This window comes from Terrapene carolina, unplaced genomic scaffold (genome assembly GCF_002925995.2).
Source record: "Terrapene carolina triunguis isolate 2854851 unplaced genomic scaffold, T_m_triunguis-2.0 Scaffold62, whole genome shotgun sequence".
In the NCBI taxonomy this organism is placed as follows: Eukaryota; Metazoa; Chordata; order Testudines; family Emydidae; genus Terrapene; species Terrapene triunguis.
This window is the reverse complement of record NW_020664413.1, coordinates 5115065-5140146: the sequence shown is the minus strand read 5'-3', so window position 1 is coordinate 5140146 and position 25082 is coordinate 5115065. Positions and strand designations below refer to the sequence as shown.

General features: G+C 41.7%; 1 protein-coding gene across 1 annotated transcript in view; it reads left to right on the top strand.

The window, feature by feature from the left end:
* Positions 1-25082, top strand: part of CNTNAP5 (contactin associated protein like 5) — a 408220-nt gene that overhangs the window by 262000 nt on the left and 121138 nt on the right. Inside the window, exons 13-14 of the mRNA XM_029910538.1 lie at positions 1561-1680; positions 21817-22017. Coding sequence (XP_029766398.1) covers positions 1561-1680; positions 21817-22017 — 321 coding nt within the window. The remainder of the gene's footprint in view (positions 1-1560; positions 1681-21816; positions 22018-25082) is intronic.

The window sequence follows — 25082 nt, the reverse complement described above, 5'->3', positions numbered from 1 at the left end:
TTGCTTGCATTTTCAGAACTACCGTATGTCCCCAGATATGTGTGTCTTGTAGGGAGAAAAAGTCTTAATCCATCTGCCAAGTCTGGCTGAGTTTTAGGAATTAGTTAAACAACAATAAACAAACTGTTATGGTTAATAAACTCAGATCAATGTAATCTGGTAGCAGTTTACATGGAAATAGAATCAATTCCTCTTACAGTGGGAAGGTGAGCATAGACACTCAAAATTCCAGTCGGAAGATCTTCACACATTCACCACTTAGCTGTCTCTCCTGAGGGATTTTCTCTTTGTCTCCATGGCATGTGGATTGTGGGGTCTCTCTCTCATTATTGTAAATTAAGGATGCCAGAAAATGTGAATTGTAAGCCGGAAGCTATGGCATCATCATGTATGATATACAAAAAAACCCCAAAATCAATACCATTATCCCTTCCAGTACCTCTTTTGGTTGTATCCCCCATTTTGGGTCCCTTGCCATTTTGGGTCTCGCCACACTTGGTCTATAATAGGAATTGTATGGACTAATGCATTCTCCTATATGCCAAGGGAGCCACCAGCTGCTGTTAAAATCTGCTTGCTGTGTGGGGACATGTTAGCATCAGTTCTGAAGGAGGCTATTTGCCAAGTATCTCTGCCAGAAGTGAAAGAATTAACTATTTGAATGTGTATGTGTGCGCGCGTACAGACAAAAACATATGTGCATATATGACTCTTAATGGACTTAGGGTCAATATTAGCGGTAATATAGTGCCCAAGAGATAAAATAGCTATTGAGAGTGTCTCATCTTGCCTGAAGTTTGTATATAGACGTGTGTAATCAAAAGAACTGCTTTTACCCTTGGGCAGTTTTTACCACATTCTTCTTGCTCTTTAGTGACAGTCCCAGCTTGTATTATTTACCCCTTGAATTTATGTGTATTGAAGTTTTCTCTGGGCATGTATCCTTCAGCACAGGAAGATTTATACATAGAGAAAACAAAACATGAGTGTGATGTATAAAAATAGGGTGACAATCTCTCTGAGTAGCCCTGAACCCTTGTCTTCCTGGCAGAGACAGACTGTTGGTCATTTCCTCTAGGGTGGTAGACACTGAAAGAAGCTCTTGGCTCCCCTTTCAATGGGGAACCCGCCAGCTACTCCAGGGAAGGCATGGAACAGCTGTGGCCCATATTGTCCATGCTTTCAGGGTGTCCATGTTGTAAGTTATATGTAGATTATTGCTCTCCAGTGTGTGCTACATCCCTTCAGTTGGACCATGGCACACATCTAATTTTATATCAGTCCTTTAAAACATTTAATTAACCTAGTCAGGAAAATACAAGCTTCCCATTGTTTAAGGCCCCAATTCAGCAGAGCACATGCTTAGATCCATCTCTATCCAGGAAAGCACTGAAGCATGTGTTTAACTCCTGTTTCCTGAACTGGGGCCAGAAATACAAGCCAGCAGTCAATCAAGGGGATAAATAATGCCACTAACAATTGTTATAATCGTGGATACATGCATGCCTACCAGTGCCCTCACTGTATCTCTGAAGTAATGTATATCTCTCTATATTGCAGCCATCTATGAACAGTCGTGTGAAGCCTATCGTCACAAAGGGAAGACGTCTGGTTTCTTCCATATTGATTCCGATGGAAGTGGACCACTTGGACCTTTCCAGGTTTACTGCAATATCACGGGTAAGGATACTGCATTGTCAACAATGTTTAACATTGGCTCTAAATGTCTTATAATGAAATGTTTTCTGTTTGTATCGTTAAGAGAACCTCAGAGTTGTGAATATTTTGATGGTGGGGAAAAAAGGCATCAGATTTATAGCTTTTGTGATGAAAGTTACATTTAGAAGGATTTCCACTGGTTAATATCAGCTAGCACTACAATCCAAGCCTGTATGATTCCTGCAACTCAGGGTGGAACAGATATGCAGGCCTTAGCTATGGCTAAAAGAACAAATTGTGCTTAGTGAGAGGATGTTGTTGCATTTTTCATAAACATCCTGATTTTTAATTCAGCCTCCGTATTATTTTTATGAGATCTCATAAACTTGAAACCCAGATCTGTTTCTTAACTTAACTGTTTCTTTGCTACACTTGTATTATAGCTTCTTATTGTAAGGTTCAACTCAATTATGAGAGAAATAGATAGTTAGGTAAAAAGTCTAATATGTATACTTCCACATCATCTGCAGTCTCTGCTCAAAGCAGACGGTACTCTTTACTCAAGTAGCCCCACTGACAGTCAGTGAGACAACTCATGTAAGGGTTTGCAGAATGAGGACCTTAATTAGTATAGGAAGTAACAGGACATCCTTTCTCTCACTAGAGAGAGGTGGTACTTTTCAGGTTAGGATGAGCTCATTGGCAGTCACTGTGGGGGAAACTCACTCTGGGACCATGACCTCATACTAAGAGCCTTGTTATGCTGGGACAATGACATTGTCTACCATTATGGAAAGACTCGTGACTGAGGGAGATGGAACCTTCTCCAGAACAGGGCCAACACGGTAGAGCTCACAGCCTAGTGAAACAGGAATTGACCACTAACCTCATTGCATTGAGCTAATTGTAAAGCTCACTGTTTTGTCCAAGTTTTCTGCCACAATACCCTCACTGACACCAGTGCTTTTTTATATTCAATGAACCTTTTTTAAAATAGAAACCGACGCCCCTAAGCCTGCCTCATGCCACCAGGGAAGGAAATAAGAGAGATCCATTGTAACTTCTTACACTTAGGAGCAGCTCAGATATTGCATAGATCAGAGCCAAGGTAGAAACCTAGAAAGACAGTCTTTTGGTTATGACTCTTCAAGTTGTTGTCCTATTGTTCAAAATAAAATGCAAATCACAAAGGAGAATCTCAGTTAAATCTCCCCTTAGAGATCTGAGTGAAATTCACATGGAGAGCTGAATGCTCTTGTCTAAGAGCAGATTTTGCCCCTAAAACCTAGAGACCAGTTCTCTTCCTTCTTTCACTCTGTTCAGGGAGAAGCCAAAATATAGCCAAGGACCACAGCTGACTGAAAAGGGGAAGGAATGGGGGTCATTACCCTGCCCTTCCCCACTCTTCACTGGTTACTTTTACTGGCCAGGTACAGATGGGGGACCATGCCGTACCCTCTGCTAGGCTGGTAATTGTGGCTGCATTAGGCAGCTGCATATCCCCTCCAGATTCAATCCAGAGCACCCAGGGCACAACATGAGCCTTTACGTTGCTTCCTCAATCAACTCATACTTAAAGTGTCTCAAATTAAATTTTCATGGTGATGTAATTGGGCAATCATTATATGTTAATTAAACACACACCAGTTAATGATTAAGTATGTTTTTATTCAGGTGTAACAAATATTTAATAAGAAGTTGTTGAATCTCAAGTATTGAGGCAGAGTTCCATCTTCTCATCAGCATGGTGTTTTTTGGACTCCAATATGGAGCCATAATTAATATTCATATTTATTATTACTATATGTTTACATTACAATGCATAGCCAATTAGTTCATTTTATCATCCATTTATCATTGTGTTATTTGGTGTTATGCTCAATTCATATATAATACATATATGCTAAATAGATGTAAATTGTAGGATTATAGAAGTATAAGATTGACAAGTATTTAGGAGTGATGAGTGTGTATTAGGCATATAAGTAAAGCCTGGCTAGAATGCAAGGCCTATAGGCTGAGGCCTGTAAGATTTTAGCTCAACCAGACTAGGCCATAGGCTTAAGAATTCTTGACATGAGTGGGTGACCTAGGAATAACCCTAAACCAGTAAGGTCACAAGATTACTGTAGAAATTGTGCCAATAGGTTGTTACGGAAAACTAGATTGCAATAGACTGCAACGTATTGTCCAAAACCATGGGATACCTGATTAGAACATCATGGAATGTTCTGTCCCGACCACACATATCATATTGTTCAAGAATGCCGATGAGAATAAGGGAAACTAAGAAAACAACCTCTGAAAAACAATATTTGTAGGGTGTGGCAGTACAGATGAGGAAAAGAGCATTGAAACACTCATGTATATGCATAAGGTATTAGATGTGGTCAGAACAACGATATAAAAGAGGTTGCCTGGTTGGATAAAGGAGGGACGACCCCAAGGGACAACTCCACGGGAAACCCCAGCAGGGACCATTCCTCTTTTGATACTCATGTGTTGAGAGATCCTAGAATACCTTTGAGGATGTGAGGATAACTACAGCCTCAGTTGTTGCATATATTTTTGTAGGATTTATATATTCATTGATAATTGTAACCTTAACTATTGCTTTAATTAAACTTGTAGTAGTACAGATAAGACTTTGTACTTGTGATTGTGTCTGCGGTCACTATCCTCGGTCTTCGTGTGTTCCTGGAGTCTCCAAATTTGAGAAAAGCACCAGAGGTGATTTTCATGTTTTTGAGCTTGAAACTGTAGCAACAGGAGCTGAATCCTTGGTAGTTTAATACAAAATTACTAAAGTAAATTTAAATTTAAAAAGGCTATAAATAGCACATAGGAATTCATCCAGATGGGACCCCATAGTACTAGACATTGTGCATACACGGAGGGAGCAATAATTCCTGCTCCAAAGAATTTACAATCTATGTCACCAAGGCAAATGAGAGAGAGAGAGAGAGAGAGAGAGAGAGTCTCTGTTTTCTTTTCAGAGTAGCAGCCGTGTTAGTCTGTATCCGCAAAAAGAACAGGAGTACTTGTGGCACCTTAGAGACTAACAAATTTATTAGAGCATAAGCTTTCGTGGGCTACAACCCACTTCCACGAAAGCTTATGCTCTAATAAATTTGTTAGTCTCTAAGGTGCCACAAGTACTCCTGTTCTTTCTGTTTTCTTTGAAAACACTGGATTTTTTTGGTGGAAAGCCAGAAATCTCTTAATGTAATAATTTTCTTTCTCTTAATGTTTGAAATATTTGGTTGCTGAAAATTGTAAAACTTTTGGGTTTTGGTTTTCCAAAAAAAGGTTAATTTTTTTGATGGGGAAATAAAACCATTTTCCAGCCAGCTCTATCATTCTCCCCATTTTACAGATAGGAGACTGAAGCACAGAGAGAAAATGACTTGTTTATAGTCACCAAAGGAGAGTGAGACAGAGCTGGGAATTGACCCCGGATTAGCCAATCTAGTTACCTAACCAGAAAACCATCCTCCCTCTCCGTGCAGCTAGTTGTTTGTCGTTGTTGTTAGTGTAGTTCTGAGAATAGGTGTACAACTCAGGCCCCAAAGAGTTAGTTGGGAGATTTAGGGGTGACGTGAAGCAATGGAAAATCCAGATAAGGAATAACGTGTTGCTTGTATTCGTAGTAGTGTTATGAATAACTATTTTGCATTGCAGTGGATATTACATTTTGAAGCGAGGATTTCAGTGAGGAGAGGCAAATCATCTGAGATGAACTCTGCCATGAGGCTTTGAGAGCAGAATTTATCCTAAGTATGTAGCTAACAATCAGTAACAACTACAACTAAATGCATTTATTCCTATTAGATCAGATAGGGAAAATGGTCTTAGTCGGTTATTAACTGGGACTGAATTACAAGTGCTTTTCCAAATGATGGTGTCTAATTTGTTTAAAACAGCCAGTTGGTGTGGGATCTAGACATGGAAAGGTACCAATGTGTTATAAGTTAATATACATGATTATCTATCTAATCTTAGTTATTTCTATGCAGCGTATCACCTTGGTAGTCAGGCATTGAACAAAAATTCTGAAGAAAGCATAGTGTGTGTGTCTGGCTGTGTGCGTCTGAGAAAGAATACAGAATATATGTTCTATTTTCAACATGGCAAGAAGTTAACGGCGGGGTGTCTCACAATGCCTTGTGTAACCATTGTTGTTCATTATATTAATTAATGATCTGGAAAAATGGCTGAACAGTGAGGTGGCAAATTGCAGATGACAAACTATTATTTAGGTTAGTCAAGAACAGAGAAGACCCCAGGGTACTTTATAAGGGCCTCATCTTGAAGGTTGTGTTTATTTCTAGTTACTGTCAAAAAAAAGACATTGCTGGAATAGTAGGTATTCAGGGACAAACTTCACGAGTCACAGAAAGACTTCTATGCAAAGAAAGGCTGGAAAGACTGGGAATGTTGGGTTTAGACAGGTGATGTATAAGAGGGGGCATATAGAAATCAGTGATGTAGGGGAGGTAAATCAGGTGCTTCCATCTGCACTTTCACATAATTCAAAGCCAAAGAGACATTTAATGACACTGAAAGGCCACACACTTAATACTGGTAAAAGAGGAAATACTTTCATCCAGCACATAATTAACCCATGGAACTCATTGCCCTGAATATCATTAAGCTTAAAGCAGAGCAGGATTTAAAGAGAATTTCAACATGTATGATGGGTAATGAGAACATCTACAGTTGAATGAGAGAGAGAGAGAGTGTGTGTGTGTGTGTGTGTGTGTGTGTGTGTGTGTGAGAGAGAGAGAGAGAGATGTCCCCTGTAGGCAGGTCATTCAGTAATTGTCTATTATTAAATTCTCTTGCACTGGTCTGAACTGGTGTAGCATTGGTTATGGTCCTCTGAATCTTGCTCTCTTTCTCTTCCTGCTTGAAGTCTATTGATCTGTCTTGTGTATTTCCTCCAGCACTAAGTCTATAGCCATGCAACCCACACCTCTGTACTTTTATTGCTACTCTATAATCGAGAGCGTTTAAAATGACCTCTTCACACCTCCTAGGGAATACATTTTAACCTCAGTATCTGAAGGATTTAGTGATGATGAACAGCGTGATACCCCTCCTCTATTTCTTTAGTTCTGCAGTTTTGTTGTACACAGACCCTGGGCCATTAAACAACACATAGAAGTTGATATGACAAGATCAATGCTTAATTTTATCTCATTCGGTTATTTATCTATTATTGAAATCCTTTTTTATGGCGGTCCAGCGCAAGGGAAGATGACAGTCCTCTTCTGTGGCTCTTGCTGCTAGTCTGAAATTTGTTTGGGAAACTCCCATAAAGGAACTTTGTGTCAGAGAATAAGAAATGTTCCCTATCTGTGGCTGAACATTCCTCTTTTTGTGCATTAAAATCTGAACTTGAAGAGCCAAGGAAAATTTTCATTTTCCATCTTTCAGAATACTGCATAGAAATTGTATTTAAGCTACAGTCGTAAGCAGGGATTGTAAAAGTTGCTGCAGGAAATGGACAATCAGACATCTAAACAGTCAAAGTGACCCTTGCGATTTATAAAATCATTCCTAATCTTCCCCCCCCCACCATAATTCCTGCAATGCTCAACACTTTTATTACATTTTGAACCAACTCGTTTACCTGCACCCTCCCGCCCCGTATGATATATATCCAATTACATGCAGAAAATAAGGCCTCAGTCTATCAAAGCACTTAAGCACATGCATAACTTTAGTAGTCACATACTGCTCCCATTGATTTTATCACCTGTATCTACCTCATTGTGTTAGACCCACAATGGCGGCATATAATACTTTAAATACTTTTTATTGATAACAAAACAAACCTTACTTACTTTAAATTTACACTCGAAACGTACTGTACCAGAGTCCAAAGGTGGGAATGGTTCCGATGGCCAGTCGAGATTTCAGGCCAGTCAAGATGCAGGGAGCCAGCGAAAACCACATTGATATTTTGGATTAATAAACTACTCCGATTTGCAGAAATCATAGGCAACCATTTATAGTTCATTCTGTTGCGTCATCGGTTCTTTGCCTTTGTTTACTAGGCCTTCTACCCACACAATTCCAAAGAGACAATCCTGGGTGAGCCACCATGATCATAGGTGTGCCATTTTCTCCAATTTTCATACAATTTTAGAATTTTATACAATCCAGCTGGTGTCGTTTCCTTATCTGATGATTTTCTGTATTTTTCTTGGAACAGAAGATTGTTTTTGCACAAACTTAAGTTCTTGCTTCAGTTGCTAACTTGCAACCTACGTATTCATGTTAAGCACGCATAATTCATACCAGGCCTTAATAACCTATCATGTATTACATGGATATATGACTCACAATATATATTGATATAAATAGATATATCCCAACAGTCGCCCTTCTTGATACATGATTAATGCCATTAATTATTGTATCACTTTATAATTTTGCAAGCAATTTAATTTTATATATTACTTGCTTCAAAACTTTTTGTTGTTGTTTTTTTATTTGGCAGTATAAACATAGCATAATAAAGGTTAACAAAATTATTAATACAAATAATATGACAATAGGATGTAGCATTACATTTAGAAGAGCTGTGACACGGGGAGACCATTTTTAAAAAACATTATACCAATGAGAAATTGCCAATTTAAAAAAAAAAAAAAATTATGGGGGGAGGGATAGCTCAGTGGTTTGAGCATTGGCCTGCTAAACCCAGGGTTGTGAGTTCAATGCTTGAGGGGGCCACTTAGGGATCTGGGGCAAAATCAGTACTTGGTCCTGCTAGTGAAAGCAGGGGGCTGGCCTCAATGACCTTTCAAGGTCCCTTCCAGTTCTAGGAGATGGGATATCTCCATTAATTTAATTTAATAAAAAAAAATATATTTGACCATTATGGATTAAAATGTTTATTTTTTAGCTGTGCAGACTTAGATACATATCTTGCATATTGCCTGATTTTTTTTTGCTTTTATTAATTATTTTTATTGTTATTAATGTTTTTTTTAAATTAAAGGACCAGTTTACATTTTTTGGTTTTTAAACAACTTTTTTTTTTTTAGTAGAGGACCTTGATAAATAATTGTATTAATAATGACCTTTGTTACATTACAGTTACATGAGTTAATTGGACCTTTTTTTTTGTTATACTTTTTAAAAATGCATGGTTTTTAGTGGTTACCACACAGATACACCCATTGCCTAAATTAAACACTTTTGTGCCATTCGAGGCTAAATATTGCATGGTACATTGTTCGCTTGAATGGTTTAAATGACATCCCGTTAGGGACCAAGTTAGTGGTGGGTACACCCATTTGCTTTGTCCTCACTCTTCACAATGTTTTGTTAATTTCACTCATTTATAATTAATTTAAATACTATTTAAATAGAGACTGGACACTATATAATCATTTAAATACTATTTAAATAGAGACTGGACCTTAGAAGTCAAGGGCAAAACTCCCATTCAATCCCCAGACTCTTTATCTAGCTTTGGGATTTTTGAGTACAGGTCCACTCGGGACCTGCGGTACATACTTGAGCAGCTAACCTGTGTTGCTCTGGCTTTGCTGACATTTTTAGCACTCCAGCTCGATGATAGCTAGCTTGGGAATGCCTCCCTGTGCTGCAGTCACACCTGCTGAACGCAGTGTAGACATAGCCTAAGAGTTTGATCTAATTCACATTGATGTCAATGGGCAACACTATAAGCCCAAAGTGCTTGGTGTTTATTTAGTACCTTTCATAGTCAAGGCATTGTAAAGAGATTTGCAACATCTCTCTCTGACACCTGACATTTTCCAGGGTGCTCCAGATTTTGACAATTTTTAAACTTTTATTTTGGATTCTAGTTAAATACTCCAGAATTTTATTGAAAGGAAAATGCTTAAACATTTGTACTAGTTTTTATATCAAAGTTTTTGAGCTGTCAACAGCCATCTTGCAATTTCTAGCTAGCGCAGAGATACAACCAGCTCTGCGCTTGCATGATTCCATGCATGCTTAATATACTAAATTAGCCTCACATTTTTAAGATATTAAAGTGTTCCTGTGTTTGGCATTGCAACACTTAACTGATTTAGGAGCCTCATTTTCATTCAGGAGCTAAAGTCCCATTGACGGTCAATGGTATTTACATGGGATTACCACAGGAAACGTCCTGGTGGACACTCACCAAGAAATAGGCTGGAAAGATGATGGTGTGCCACCTCTGTGTCTCAGAATGGCATTTCTATAATGACAAGTTTATGCACAGTTGTGCAAGAAACCTCCCTCCCCCTGCATTGGCCCAAGGAGCAGAGTCACCGCATTGGGAAGGGCAATCTATACCAAACTAGTGGGTGCAAATTCCTGGTGCCTGCTGGCCAACTCAGGGAGAGATTAAGCCTCTTCAGTGTGGTATAGGTCATTGCATCCCCTAACAGAGTAGGGCCCCAGGTGTATTATATTGTCAGTATCATCAGGGAGTACGGTCAGCCCAAGGCCTGGTGGTGGGATTGGAACTCACTCAGAATTGTTTCCATGCAGATGCATTGAGGAGTTTAAACGCTGGGTTGAAGTGTCACCAAATGGATGAGAAAGTAGGAGGAGGCTGAGAATGGAGAGAGAGCTTCACAAGCGCACACATTTTGGGAGCCAGCAGGGAAAGCTAGAAAAATAACATGTCGGTTAAGTGGTGGCTTTGACATTTATATTTTAAAGTTTAATGAATTGGGGCTGTTAACCCTTTAAGAAACTTCCTTTTTATGTCCATTGGGGAATGTATATTTACTTGCTTAACTGCTGCCACAGCTAAAAGCAATGCACTATGGGAGGGCCAGAGCGTCTTCTCAGGTGGGCGCATGTTGCTCTTGTAGTGGTAGGGGCAGCTTTAAGGACAAGATTTGGCATTCTGTATAGGGCACCACAAAACAAATACATCCTATGAGCTCTCTGAGCAATTTTTCTCTTGCTCGTGTAGCATTTACCACATGTTTGGCTTGTTGGCAATTTAATCAGCCTGAATAATCTTGTTTTGTGACAAACCTCCTAAATCACGGAAGAGTGATTCGGTTCCATGGGTGAAATGTGGGCTACGGAGAGATTTCCAGATGAAGAATAAAAATGTGACTTAAACAATACAGAACTCATTGAAAAACAGTTTTCCAGCTGCTCTAATTTCTCCTATCCCACCCCCCCAATTTATTGTGTGTGCCATCAAAGGCTACAGGGAGGATTCCAGCAGGATGCTGGAGGTATTGGTGAAGCTAGACTGAGGGTCTGAAATGTGCTGTAAGCGCTCAAGTCCTGTGCTGTAAAACCATCTCCCAGGACTGACTACAGACCCCATAATATCCTAGTAAATTGGACCATTAAATAAAACTGCTAAGTCATAAAGCTGTAGCATTACCCTGAAATTAAAGCATTGTCACTTTTGCATTTTGGAATGAACTAACAAGCCTTTAGGAAATCTGCTTTCAGAGACTGAATTTAAATCTTCTGGGTTCTTCGGGTGCCATCTAGAAGTGTTTTTGCTGCTTTTTAGCTACAGCATTTGAGCCTGATTTGAAATTTGACCAAGGGACTAATAAATTAAATAAATCTGCGAGCATGGGCAGGGGGAGGGTGAAACAGCAACCCTTGCTTATAAATCTGCTTTCTCATTCTCTTTGTAAACTCACAACAGCCGAGGGAGAGCTTATTAATTAAAGTCAATGTAGAAAAAATACAATAAGGACATTAAAGTGATAATGATCTTCTGTGGGGTTTTTTTAAATAGAGAATTTACTTACCTTAAGGAGCACATAGATGATGGGTGGTAGAAACAGTGGTACTCTGCTTAGTCTGTACTCACAATCACTCAATAATTGAATGTTTCTCATAAAAAAGAAGAAGAAAACCTACAAAGAAATTAACTCCAGTCTCAGTATTAATGGCCACCTTTTCAAAAGGCTGAGGCCTGGGTCTCTGCAGAGCTGTGCAACCAGGAAGCTACAGGTGCAGATAGCTACTGTCACTGCTGAATACCTGTTTGTATGTGGAGTTGCTTCAAATGCGAGTGCAGATGGTATGTGTAAATACAGATACACATTTTTGCATTTCTATCTAGGACCTCTGTCTTTGAAAATATGGCTCTTAAAAAGTCATCAATAGGCTTCAGAATGAACATCAATTGAAATTGGTCAAGGTAATTCACACCACTCCCATAGCTTTTGTTATAGGCAGGCAGTACTTTATCAGGGCATGTTTGCAAATTTATACCCATGCAGGATAGCACCCTTAAAAAAAAAAAAAAAAAAGCGTATTGTGCAAAAGTGAACAGAGACACTGAAGAAGCGTTAGAGTAGCAAGTGTTAGAATAGCATAATCCACTCTGTCCTCTACTGCAGGATGTGAAATGAGAGGGAGGAGAGCATGAGACAGCATGAAACCTGCTCTGTTGTAAGTGACGTATTCAGTGTTCCTTGTAACCTGGATGGGTCATTCAGTTTGTTGCTTGGACCCTTTGGAATGGTGACTAGGATAAGCAGCGAACTCTTAACCCAAAAATAAAGAAAATATCTGTTTGCCAGGTCTAACAGTTTGAGTAAGACACCAACCATTCATGTCCATCAATGTCTCCTGTAATTTTCTCCAACTTTATTCACAGACATCAGTCATCGCCACACTTCCCCCGATCACTCAAGTACTTTAATAGATTATTTTAATTATGTTTTAATATATGCATTTTCTGCCAGTGAAAGAATCTCTGTTGATAACTCCGGATGATGAAGTCCTGTATAACCTAATGGTGTCTTGTCTGACTATATTCTAGTATTTGCTAATTCCTCCAAAAACTCTGAATGTTTTGAACATATCAAAAGTTATTTGACATTTAATAGCTTCTGGCACTGCTAGGATCACTTTCACCATCAATGAGGGACTTTTAGACTCAGGGAGACGGATGCCAGCAATTATAACAGCAACAGTGAAGTTCGTTGAGAAAAGGTATCTGGTACCCCATCATGGTTTGACTACTTTTATATGAAACCTAACTCTGAATTCCTAGTGTCTCCATTGTAAAAGAGAAATTGTGTTCAGCCAACGACACACCCATGGACAAGGACCCCAGATATTCAGAACTGTTTGAGAGAAACCCATGCTCATCTGCATGACTCTGACTGTGAGTGGCCAACTGCTGACCCAGTTGTCTAAATAGACTTTCTAACATGAGAGAGACTAACATCCTTTGTTAATAAACTCCCCCATGAGAGCAGAGAGGAGCTCAGAAGTATCTTAAAAGAAGGCCAGCTCGTGGCAAAACCAGCCTTGCAAGAGGCAATGAATACATTGGACATCACTGCCAGGTCTATGGCCACTGTATTGACCATGCAACGAGCATCATAGATCAAAGCTTTGGGCATCCCTTCTGAAGTACAAACCACGATTGAGGACTTGCTTTCACAGGCTAGGAACTGTTCAGCAAGAGAACTCACAGTACCCTACACTTGCTGAAAGATTCCAAAGCAACTATACTATAGGAATTTATGCCCCTCCAACCTACTATAAATCATACCTTCCTCAACCACAACATCAGCAAAAACAGCATATGCCATCTTTCCACAGACAACTTGCGTACCAGGCCAAGAAACTGCTGAGGTATGGCACAGGACAACAAGCTTTCTCAACCTCAGTGGTGCACAGTGCTCCTTCAACATGTCAGATTTGATGAGATACTCAAGTTGCACCACAGGTAGTCTGCGAACTGCATTCTTCAGAAGCCCCCTCACCCTATTCCATTGGGCATGGTTGAAGATTAAGGCTGGACATTTTCACCTGCAGCTATACCATCCCATCCTTTCTCTGCTCCCTACTCACCCCCTTCCCCAACTCTCTTCAGGAACCCTTCTCACAAAATCCTATTGCAAACAGAAGGAGCTTCATTGTTTCTTCTTGGAGCGATAGAGGCGGTTACCCATGAATACAAGGGAAAGGGCTTCTACTCCCATATTTCCTTTTTCTGAAGAAGACAAGGAGTCTTTGTCCTATCCTAGATCTGAGAATACTCAACAAATACATATGCCATCTCAGGTTCAGGATAGTAAACCTTGCCCCCCATCATTACATTGCTCCAAGCTCAAGACTGGTTTGTGGGTCTGGATTTAGAGTATGTGAATTTCCATATAGCTAACCACTCTGCCAACAGGAAGTCTCTAAGATTCACAGTGGGGCCCAACCCACATCAATACAGGCGTTTGCCCTTAGATTCTGCATGGCACCGAGCGTCTTCAACAAGTGCCTGGCAGTAGTGGTGGTACACGTAAGAAAACAGGGAATTCATGTCTGCTCATGCCTGGATGACTGACTGATCAGGAGCCAGTCCCAGGAAGACCAGAGTAGCCCTAGAATATATCCTTTCCCTGTTCTCTTCGCAGATCTAGTGGAGAGAACTTGTCTCTCACACCATTTCAGATGGGGATGTGTGCAAGTATGTGATACCACCTGCCAGACTTTGCCTGTATTCTCTACAACACTGACTGAGGACTGTCTACTCCCCATCCAGACATATGAATAAATGGATCACTGTCCCACCTCTAGTCCTGTGAGAGCTCACGTGGTGGCTGGTCACCCTGAATATGAGGAAAGGGGTGTCCTTTTGAGCCCCTCCCCGATGATGATGCTTATTAAAAACTCAGGGACAGGTTGGGGTGCCCACCTGAACCATCTCCAGATGCAGGGTGCCTGAAGTTACACATAAGCATCCTGGAACAGAGTGTCACCAGGATGGTCTATATAGCATCTGTGAATCTCCACAGTGTAAATCCTGATCAATGACATGTCAAAGATGCACAGTCTCAACAGACATGAAGGCACTTGATCACTTGATCATCCTCCCCATTGTCTACACAATGGGCTGTTGAGCTTTGGGAGTGGTGTCACTGATGTTAGGGGAACCCACAGGTTCTACACCTTCCAAGGGTCCACAATGACCTCGCACAGCATTTCTCAAACTGGGCTCCATGGACCCCTGGGGGTCCACATGGGTACTCCAGGGGGTCCGTGGGCCATGCTGATCAACAACTCCCCCCCCCCCCAGTGCATCCTGCATGCTGGGGAACACGGGGCGGAAAGGGGCAGGGAAGAGGAGGGGCAGGGGTGGAGCAGAGGCAGGAAGAGGTAGAATGCGGTGGACCTTGGGGGGAAGTGGTGGAGTGGGGGTAGAGCCTGGGTCTGAGTGGGTGTTGGGGTTTGGGGGTCCGCGACAAAATTTTAAATCAAAATGGGGATCCTCAGGTTATTAAAGTTTGAGAACCGCTGACCTAGCAGATTTTTCAAGCAGAAATGTGGTAACCAACCACAAGTGATCACTGTGGAAATCCCTCATAGACCCAATATTTCACCAATGGGGGACCCAACTGGCATTTAGCTCTCTCAAGGTCCTTCTGGCCTCAATATCAGTGTATCATGCCTCAATTCAGTCACATTGTCTTCTTACACCGTGTAGTGTCAAGATTAATTAAGGCTCATCTTCACACCTCCCCCCCCAACCCAGTTAGAGACCTGATTTCCATGTGGGATCTTAATGTTGTCTTCTTGTGACTTATAGAGTCTTCTTTTGAACCTCCATTGCACTGTTCTTGGAACCATCTTACCATCAAGATGGTCTTCTATAAGTTTCCATCACATCAGCATGGAGAGTCAGTGTGAGCCACGTACATGTCGTTTCACAGACAAGATGGTGGTGAAACTACACCCCATGTTTATCTCTACGGTGGTCTCAGAATTCCAGCTGAAACACTCAATTTTCCTGTCAGTCTTCTTCCCGAAGCTACAGTCATATCTGGAAGAGAAGAATCTTTATACTCTGGAAATATCCAGAGCCCTGCTTTCCTGCCTCAACAGACTAAGTCTTTCTGACTCTCACCCCATCTCTTTATGGTCATATCCGGTGCATCAGAAGGCCAAGCAATTTCATCCCAAAGACTCTTACGTTGGATCAGGCAAAGTATTTCCACCTGCTGCTAGCTGGCTAGTGAGCCGCTCTCTCTGAACATCAAGGCACGTTCCACTCAAGCATATTCAAAATCTTCACCCTGCTTCAGAAACGTGCCCATCATTGAGTTCAGCAGGACAACCACATAGAGCAACCCGCTGACTTTCAATAAACATTATGCACTCAACATGGTGGCCACAGCAGGCATCAAATTCAGAAGAGCAGTGCTGCAATCTCTCTGATTGATATGGCCAAGACTCCCCACACTCATTGCCCAAACTGCAACATTCTCGAAGAAGAAAGAACTGTCATTTGCCCTACAATGTAATTATGGTTCTTCCAGATGTCGCAGTCATGGCTTCTCTGCCCTCTATGCTGTTCAATGGTAGCACAAGGAGGCACCGGCCACATTGGGAACCCTGAGACACCATTGGTCAAAAGAATCTGGTCTTTTTTTCTTCATGTTGTGAAGAGCAAAATTAAATCTCTTCTGTTGGTGTATGCAGTGGTGTTATAGTTATAATAATTTCAGGATATTGGAGCGACAAGGTGGGTGAGGCAGGGCCGGCACAACCCATTAGGCGACCTAGGCGGTCGCCTAGGGCACTAACATTTGGGGGGTGGCGACCGTGGCGGCCGGATCTTCGGCCGCCCCGGTTGTCGGCGGTATTTCAGGGGCGGGACCTTCCGCCGCCTAGGGCGGCAAAAAAGCTGGCAGCGCTCCTAGGATGAGGTAATATCTCTTGTTGGACCAACTTCTGTTGATGAAAGAGACAAACTTTCAAGCTACCCAGAGCTCTTTTTCAGATCTCTTCGGTTAGCTGTGACATGCTGCAAACCTTTCCCAAACCTAAAGAAGAGCTCTGTGTATACCTCGAAAGCTTGTGTCTTTCACCACCAGAAGTTGGTCCAATACAAAATATTACCTCACCAACCTTGTTTCTCCAATATTCTGGGACCTACAATGCTACAACAACACTGCAAACTGGATTAATTGGCATACAGCTGTAGTATGTTGGGACACCTTTGCTCTCTGTAGGCTTCCATGTAGGATCCGACTTTTTAAAGCCTTTTCTACTGCCTCTTTTCCCTGTTTTTGTAAAAGCAAGAGCAAAAAGAGAGAGAGAAAATTGAGACTATATAAAACCTAGGCTGTGGTCTGCCTCAAGAGGTTGGTCACCAATTCATAAAATATACAGCATATGAGCAGGAGAAGGAAATGTAGCTGTTGGGGTTGGGGTGAAGAAAATGGTGATTTGCGCCCATTCATATATAAAGTTGCTGCTTGGTGAGCTTGTTCTGTTATCAGTGTAATGTACCGAGGCTGTTTATTTTATGAGTAGCATTAGTGATATATAGGGTAACAAATACCTGTATCTCAAATAGACAGGGTGGGTGAGGTAATATCTTTTATTGGCCTGAGGTCTGTTGAAGTTCATCCAATAAAAGATATTTCCTCATCCACCTTTTCTCTCTAACATCCTGGGACCAACTGACCTACACCATTGCAAACAATGGAATATATCTCAAAGAGCAGAAATCAACAAGGATCTTTGAAGTGGTTTGACTCCCTGTTGGTAAAGTACTGAGCATAGGAGAAGGTGCATCAATGGATTAAAAAAATTCTTAAAAGTTAGTATAAATTTCTCTGTATCCCCATCTCCTTCCTGCCTCCTCTCCCTCCTCTTCACTTCAACCTCTCTAAAATACAGTTATGTCAGAGACCGACAGCAAACCCACATGCTTTTTCCACTCAAAGCCGGTAACAGAAAACCTGTAGTAAACGTGCCATCTCCACAGGCTCCAGTGGGGAGAAGAGAAGGCATGTTGCATTAAAGTTCAGATCCCTGGGGAATAGCTCAGAACAGCTGTAATAACAATCTCGATGAGAATTAATGAGCAATCACAGAGGAAGAGGAGAAGGTTCTGTCAGGTCATCAGTGCAATCCACCTGTCAGTGCAGGTTTGTTCCCTATGCTTACATTTGCTAGTGCTTTGTCGAGACCCATTTTAAATGTTTCAGTTGATAGGATTTCCAACACACCTCTGGGGAGGCTGTTTCATAGTTCTAACACCTCTCATCTTTTAAGGAAGTTTTTCCTAAACGTTTAATTTAATTCTGTTAACGCTTGATCTTGTGTATGGTTATATCAGTTACCCACACAATGTACTTCTACACGTACTAACACAAAGCTCTGAAAGCCAAGTATGGTTAGCCAATTAGTGCACTTTATTGCACTTCTTGAAGGGCGGTATTGCCACTACAGTGCACGTTGGTTTTATTACTATTATGTAGCAATTGACTAATGTTTCCATTCCATCTACGTCTTCATCAGCCGGTTAGTTCTCTACTGTTCTGTTGGCTCTACAATGACTTTACCAGCAGTGCGGTGGGAATGGTTATTGCATTTAGAGTGGGATTTTCAAATTAAAGCTGGATGGGGAATGGTTTTCCCATCCCATGAATGTTCCTGAGAGTTTAGAATTTTTCCCCATTCCATTTTAGGATGAAACTGAGACCATTCAAAGTTTTTCAGTGAAAAATGAGAGATTGAAAGAGATTTCCTGCTTCCCTCCAAGAGTAGCCTGGTAGTTAGGGCATCCACCTAGGATGTAGGAGATTTGGATTCAAATCTTTGCTCTCTCTGAATACCCTACTGACAAGGCTATTGGCTATTCTGGGGTTTCTCTCTCTCTCTCTCTCTCTCTCTCTCTCACTCCCCCCCCCCCCATCCCTTGCCCTCACCTTGAAATTCCTGGATCTGGGAAACCTTTCTCAAAGCAAGTTTTGTCTAACCCCGGAGATCCCTGGAAAGAGTTTGAGTTTTGTTGACTTGACATTTTCCAGCAAAAAATCATTTTGTTGTAGGGTGACCAGACAGCAAGTGTGAAAAATCGGGACGGGGGTGGGGGGTAATAGGACCCTATATAAGAAAAAGACCCCAAAATCGGGACTGTCCCTATAAAATCGGGACATCTGGTCACCCTATTTTGTTGAAAAATCCCCAACTGGCTCTACTTCGTAGACGCTCGGTGTTTGCACATCTGTGTCCCCAGTGAAGTCAGCGGTAAAACTCCCATGGACTTCAATGGCAGCAGAGTTATTGCTGAGAGCTTTTGAAAATCCCTCCCATGTGGTGTTAATTTTGGGGAATGTGGAAGAAAAACCAAGGGACTCTGGCTGACATGGATTACTGCTTTGAGGTGCACAGCAGGCATGGGATGAGGTCTTAGGGCAATGTGTTGCATGCCTTACTTGCAAGCATTAGGGGTGAGTTCTGTAAAGCACTTGAATGTGTAGTGATTTTTCCAGCTCTCTCTCTCCATCTTCATAGAACTGATCACAACATTCTGAAAGGATGCACAAATTACTGATCACAAACTCTTAAACTTTCAGGGCTAGACGGTCTTGCTATAAGGCATTGGAACTGTATTTTCGTCTAGAGTTGAAATCAGTTCTTGGCGTTGACCTTCTGTTAGGGAGCAGGATACGGAGGTAATGCCTAATGGTCTGAACTGGAGTCAGTAGCCAGAACGAAGGGTCACAGCTGGAATCAGGAGTCTGAGCCCTGGGTCAGAACTGGAGTCAGAGCATCAGAGACAAAGTCAGAAATCAGAGCCTAGGGTCAGAACCAAGTTACCTGGAGTGCAGTGAGGCTGGGAAAAAGGAAAGGCAGGACTGGAGCAAGGCTGGGAAGAAGCAGACACAGGAGCTGTCACAGTCATGGGTGAATGCTTTCAGCAGCAAGTGTGCTGCTGCTGTTGATCTTAAGAGCAGGTGTGCTACTCCCTTGAGTCAATCGGGTGGCTTGGCCAATCAGGCAGCTCAAATGGGGCCCACCTGCACTTGTAAACTGCCCGGGTGTTAATCTAGTGGATGAGCAGGCTTGCTGTAGGTAAACTCCTGACACTTTCTGTGCCACCTCATTGTCACTAGATATCAATGACTGTCTGGCATCCAAGTATCTCCATGCAGATAATAATCAGGCAAAAAGGGGGAAAAAAGCATCCATACACTTACTAGAATTCTACCTAATCCACCAATTTAGTGGAATTTATAGCGCCCCCAATCACCAGAGCGTCTAGTGGCCACAAGTTGTTGGATTTCATGCACAAATTACTAGTTGTAAATGTACAGCCCGTGTGATGCAGGAAATCAGACTAGATCATCATTTAGTTGGGAATTGGTTCTGCTTTGAGCAGGGGGTTGGACTAGATGACCTCCTGAGGTCCCTTCCAACCCTGATATTCTATGATTCTATGATGATCTTAGTGGAGCTTCTGGCCTTAGAATTCTATGAATCTTGGAAAGTATATAGTGTAGAGCTGGAAGGAGCCTGGAGAGGTCATCTAATCCAGCACTGAGGTAGGACCAAGTAAACATAGACCCTCCTTGGCAGGTGTTTGACTAACCTGTTCTTAAAAACAGCCAATCATGGGAATTCCACAAACTCACTTAGAAGCCTATTCCAGTTCCTAACTATCCTTATAGCTAGAATGGTTTTTTTCCCCTAATGTCTAACCTAAATCTGTCTTGCTTCAGATTAAGCATGTTGCTTTTTGTCATACCTTCAGTGGACATGGAGAACAATTGATCAGTCCTCTTTATAACAGCCCTTAACTTATTTGACTTCTCTTCTCCAGTGTAAATGTGCCCAGTTTTTTCACCTTTGCTCATAGGTCAGGTTTTCTAAACCTTTTATCATTTTTATTGCTCTCCTCTGGACTCTCTCCAATTTGTCCTCTTCTTTCTTTAAGGGTGGCACCCAAAACTTGACACCAATACTCCAGCTGAGGCCTCACCAGTGCTGAGTAGAGTGGGACAATGACTTCCCTTGTCTTACACTTCTGTTAATGCACCCAGAACGATGATCACTTTTTTTCATAACTGCATCACATTGTTGGCGTATAGTCAGTTTGTGATCCACTATAACGCCCCAGATCCTTTACAGTAGTTGTCCCACGTAGCCAGTTATTCTCCCCTTGTGTAGATCATTCCCATGTTGGTTAAGATCATCTTATAAAACACCAGATTCACCACCCTCCTAGGGTTTTCTGCTTTTGTGGGATTTTTTTTAAGTCTTCATTCTCTCCCTCACTTTCTTTACAACCATCTCCTCTCCTCTCTCTGTTGCTATGCACATACTTCTGCAAATAATTGGATTCCATGCCAGAGTGAAAACTTGCAATGTTTACAAAGGATTAAAACTGGCCTTTTTATTTATTTATTTATTTTTTTACCGTTTACCTTATTAGAACATATAGGTGAGCAGGGTCATTCTCCCTACTTAATAAAAAAAAGGAATCAACTGCACATGTGTATTAGTGTAATGCTAGTGCAAGTATCGGGCCAAATCTGGCAAACATTTATTGAAGAGTTAGTGTTTACTACTGTCAACAGTCCCATTCACCTGAATGAGACTGCAAGCACTCCTCCCAGTAGTAAATGTTTGAAGGGTTAGGTCCATAGATTGCATTTATTTAAGGCCAGATTCTGTTTTCTTTACACTGAGAAATACCTTGCTCTGCACATAGCCCCACTGAAGAAAATGGGATGACTCCCAGAGGCCCTGATTGAGAAAAGCACTTAAGTACATGCTTACCTTTAGGTATGTGGTTAAGTGCTGTCCTTAATTAGGGTTGCAGTAAATGGGAGAAATCTGAGTTTTGAAGAGTAATGAGAGGTCAGATTTCCTTCAAACTACCACAGTCATAACTGGCCAACATGGATTTCATCTTGGTTTTAACTTTCTGCTGAGATTTCTGTTTGTGTCAGGTGGCTCCTATGAGTTCATCATCAGTAATTAAGGTATTGTTATAAGAGAATAGTCATGCTTTAAAGTCTTGAAATGTTTGCATACAGGCCTGACTAATGTGTCTCCTCTCATGAGGCTAAAGACAGCAGAAATGCGTCTCAATTATTCCAGATACCTGGCAGGGCAGCGTTCACAGGATCCAGGGAAGCTGATGTTTTATCTCGGACTCAGCAGTTGTCTGTAACATCAGCCCCAGTTTGGTCTGTAACTCGGTTCAGGTAGACATGGCCGTTTGCAATCCACACTTGCTTGGAGCAGCTCTTTATTGCAAGGAGGCTGTTTTGAGTCCAGGGAAATGCTGCTTCTGTGTCTAATGGAGAAAAACATCAGGCTTCAGCTACTCTTTGTTCCCTGTTTTCTGTAACACCCCTTTCATTTTCTTTCATTTAACAGAAGATAAGATCTGGACTGCGGTACAGCACAACAACACAGAGCTAACCAGAGTCCAAGGGGCTGACCCTGAGAAACCATATGCCATGTACTTTAACTACAGCAGCAGCCTGGACCAGATTGAGGCCATGATAAACAGCGCAGAGTACTGTGAACAGGAGGTGGCTTACCACTGCAAAAAGTCCCGTCTGCTGAACACCCCGAGTAAGTGCCACAAACTGAAATCATTCCTTGTTAGCTGTTATTGATTACACAGCAGACACAGCCCGCAGTGCGACTGAAGCAAAAAATATGGTGCAGAGTAAGGAGCGTCTGTCTTCACCCACAGGGCTAGCATTGCACAGAGCCTGACATGAGGCAGAGGGGTAGGCAATGGAATTCCACAATGCTTGTGCACCCCCCAAAGGTTTTCTTCTAGACTAGGATATGCCTCTCTTAAACCACAGCAGCTTTATTTAACTGACTTTAAATGCAAACAGTCGAGTGTATTGTTATTGTTTATATTACCATAGTGCCGAGCGGCCCTTGTCACAGATCAGGACCCCGCTGTGCTCGGTGCTGTACAAACATGGAATGCAACTGCAAATCTGAATAGAGAGCAGCTGAACTGCTCCAAATTCCTGGAGTATTCACAGCGGGGAAGGCTGCAGTCCATCATGAGTATTGGAGCCAGCCTGAAGCATACGGAACATAACTACTCACCAGGGCTTTTGGTAGCTCAGCACAGTTTCTCCGACAAAACTAATTCCCTTTTCTGGTAGAAGGATCAGATTTTCTGGCCTGATATTTCATGGTGGCAAGAAGACCAGAGGGAGGAAATACTCACCGCTTTATTTGCTCTTGTAGAGCAAGTCCCTGATGAATACCCTGGGCAGTTACCTACCCATAGGCACCCTGTTAGATTCAGGTAGTTAGTTATCCAGGGGAGATGTACAGGGATAAGGCTGGCTGTCTGAATAATTGAAAATCCTCTTTTTGTTACTTGTTATACATGTGCTATCCTGGTGCTTTGATTATCAGACAAGCAATTCTATAGACTTGTCAGTGAGTGAAAAGCTAATCCTACTGAAATGTCAACCAAGACTTAAAGTGCTGTTGCATGGGAATTCTTTTCTGTCATGTTTCATGTATACAGCATAATGGGAAGCATTGACATGTATTGAAATGCCTGATTGGTTACCTGCAAGACAGAAAACCCATGTGTCCACTGGGCAGATAACCTGACTATTAGGTACATTTAAAACTGTGAAATAGACCTCTTGGTATATGAAGAATTTGCCAGCAAAAAAAGGAATACAAAATCAAGAAATATGTTAGTATTCAGCACCATAGACAGAGCATGAAGGAGGAAAAACCACATGGGAAGGCGATAAAGGAGAGAAGGAAAGAGGAAAACATGTATCCTATTTTAGCTGTAGGGTGGAGGGTAAGAGGAAAATATGACTTTCCAGTCCTTTGTTCATTACTACATCCTTCTAGTGATCTCTGGCTGCTTTATGTGATGCTGTTCCTCATGTATTATCAGCACACTGGCTACTGATCTTTGCATGAAAGCCGTGCTGCCTGGGCATAATAGTACACATGGATGTGAACTGACATATACATATATGTATTTGGTGCACAGATACTACAGAGATACTGCTACTACTACTAAGGACCTGATGATTTTTTTTTATAATCCTGAATATTAACAACCATGCTCCAGGGCATAAGCCAGCCACTAATTGACATGGTGAAAAGAAAATTCCCTATAGACAGATAATTCTGCAGCTATCAGTGAAAGCATTTGTTGCACCTTCCGTTGACTCATACAGTGCTGGCCACTGTCAGGGAGAGGATACAAGCAGAGGTGGTCAGTAGCATGGCTGATTGTCTCAGGTTGGCAAGAAGCCACGCACTGTGCTGTTTTACTGACAGTCACAGCATCCCAGGGACAGTGGACCATGCAGCAGTTTCATAGCTCATAACCTGGTTCTCTAATTTATTCAATGAACCAGAAAAACTGCAGAGCCCTGGAGGACATAATCCTGAAGGGTGGATGTGGCCAGCTTTCTTTTTCTTTTTTCTTTCCCCCCCATCCTCTGTTCTTTAATTACATTTGATATTTGTCATCCAGGGCGTTGTTACTAGCCTACGGCAGTGGACTTTAGGAAGACATGGAACATATACACAAATAAAATGTGTGAGCTCTTGAAATGACAAGGTTTCAGGGACAGCTGGTTCTTGGTTATATATTAAATGGCTTTAAATGATACCCCAATTTTTTCCCCCAAAACCTTGTATATCCAAATCTCCGTGTTAGCTGAAATTTGCGCTGAAATAAAAATGTTCCCGGTGCTCTTTATTAACTGATCTACAAGTGCAAATAATGCTAGCACATGATGGCATCGAGACTCTTGGGGGATTTTCTCTTGCCTGGGTCTCAGTTATGTGACACCTGGGAGGAACCTGACACCTCTCTGGCACAAGGGTGTTGTGAGGCTTAATTAAAGTTTATGAAGCACTCTGAGATCCTTGCCTCCAAGGCAGTATATACATGTAAATGTGTTATTAGTAGTATTCATAGATTCAAAGCCCTGGCTGGGATGATTTAGTTGGGAATTGGTCCTGCTTTGAGCAGGGGGTTGGACTAGATGACCTCCTGAGGTCCCTTCCAACCCTGATATTCTATGATTCATGGATTTTAGGGCCAGAAGGAACCATTAGATTATTATGTCAGACCTCCTGCATATCACAGGCCATTAAATTTGACCTGGTTACTCGTGTACTGAATCCAACTTGTGTTTGGCTGAAGCCACACCTTCCAGAAAGGCATCCAGGCTTGACAGGGTAGTAGTTGTTGTTTTTATTATTATTTTATTATTAATCCCAGTCATGTAAAAGATCTGGGCCAATTTTGACACTGGATTTTTTTTTTTAAGTCAGGTCAGTTTACTTAGCATAGTGCAGATCATGGCAGTAAAACGTAATCCATGGCCAGTGTATCTAACGCTGGCATGTTTCAAAGAGGAGCAGTGCGGAGATTCCTATTTTTTCTTCCCTTCATGACTTAACTCAGCAGTGATGATACATGCTGCTACCTGTCAGCTCTTTGCAGCTGTGGCTTGGCAAAACATTAATCTAGCACTGAGGCACTGGGCATGCTAGAAAAGCAAAACTCACTCCGTTCCATTAAAACCACGGGAGGTTTTTGCATTCTGTGGAGTTGCTGCAGCATATGTCAATGAATTTCTTTCTGCTGGCCCTGCTCTGTGTCCCTGCATATGTGG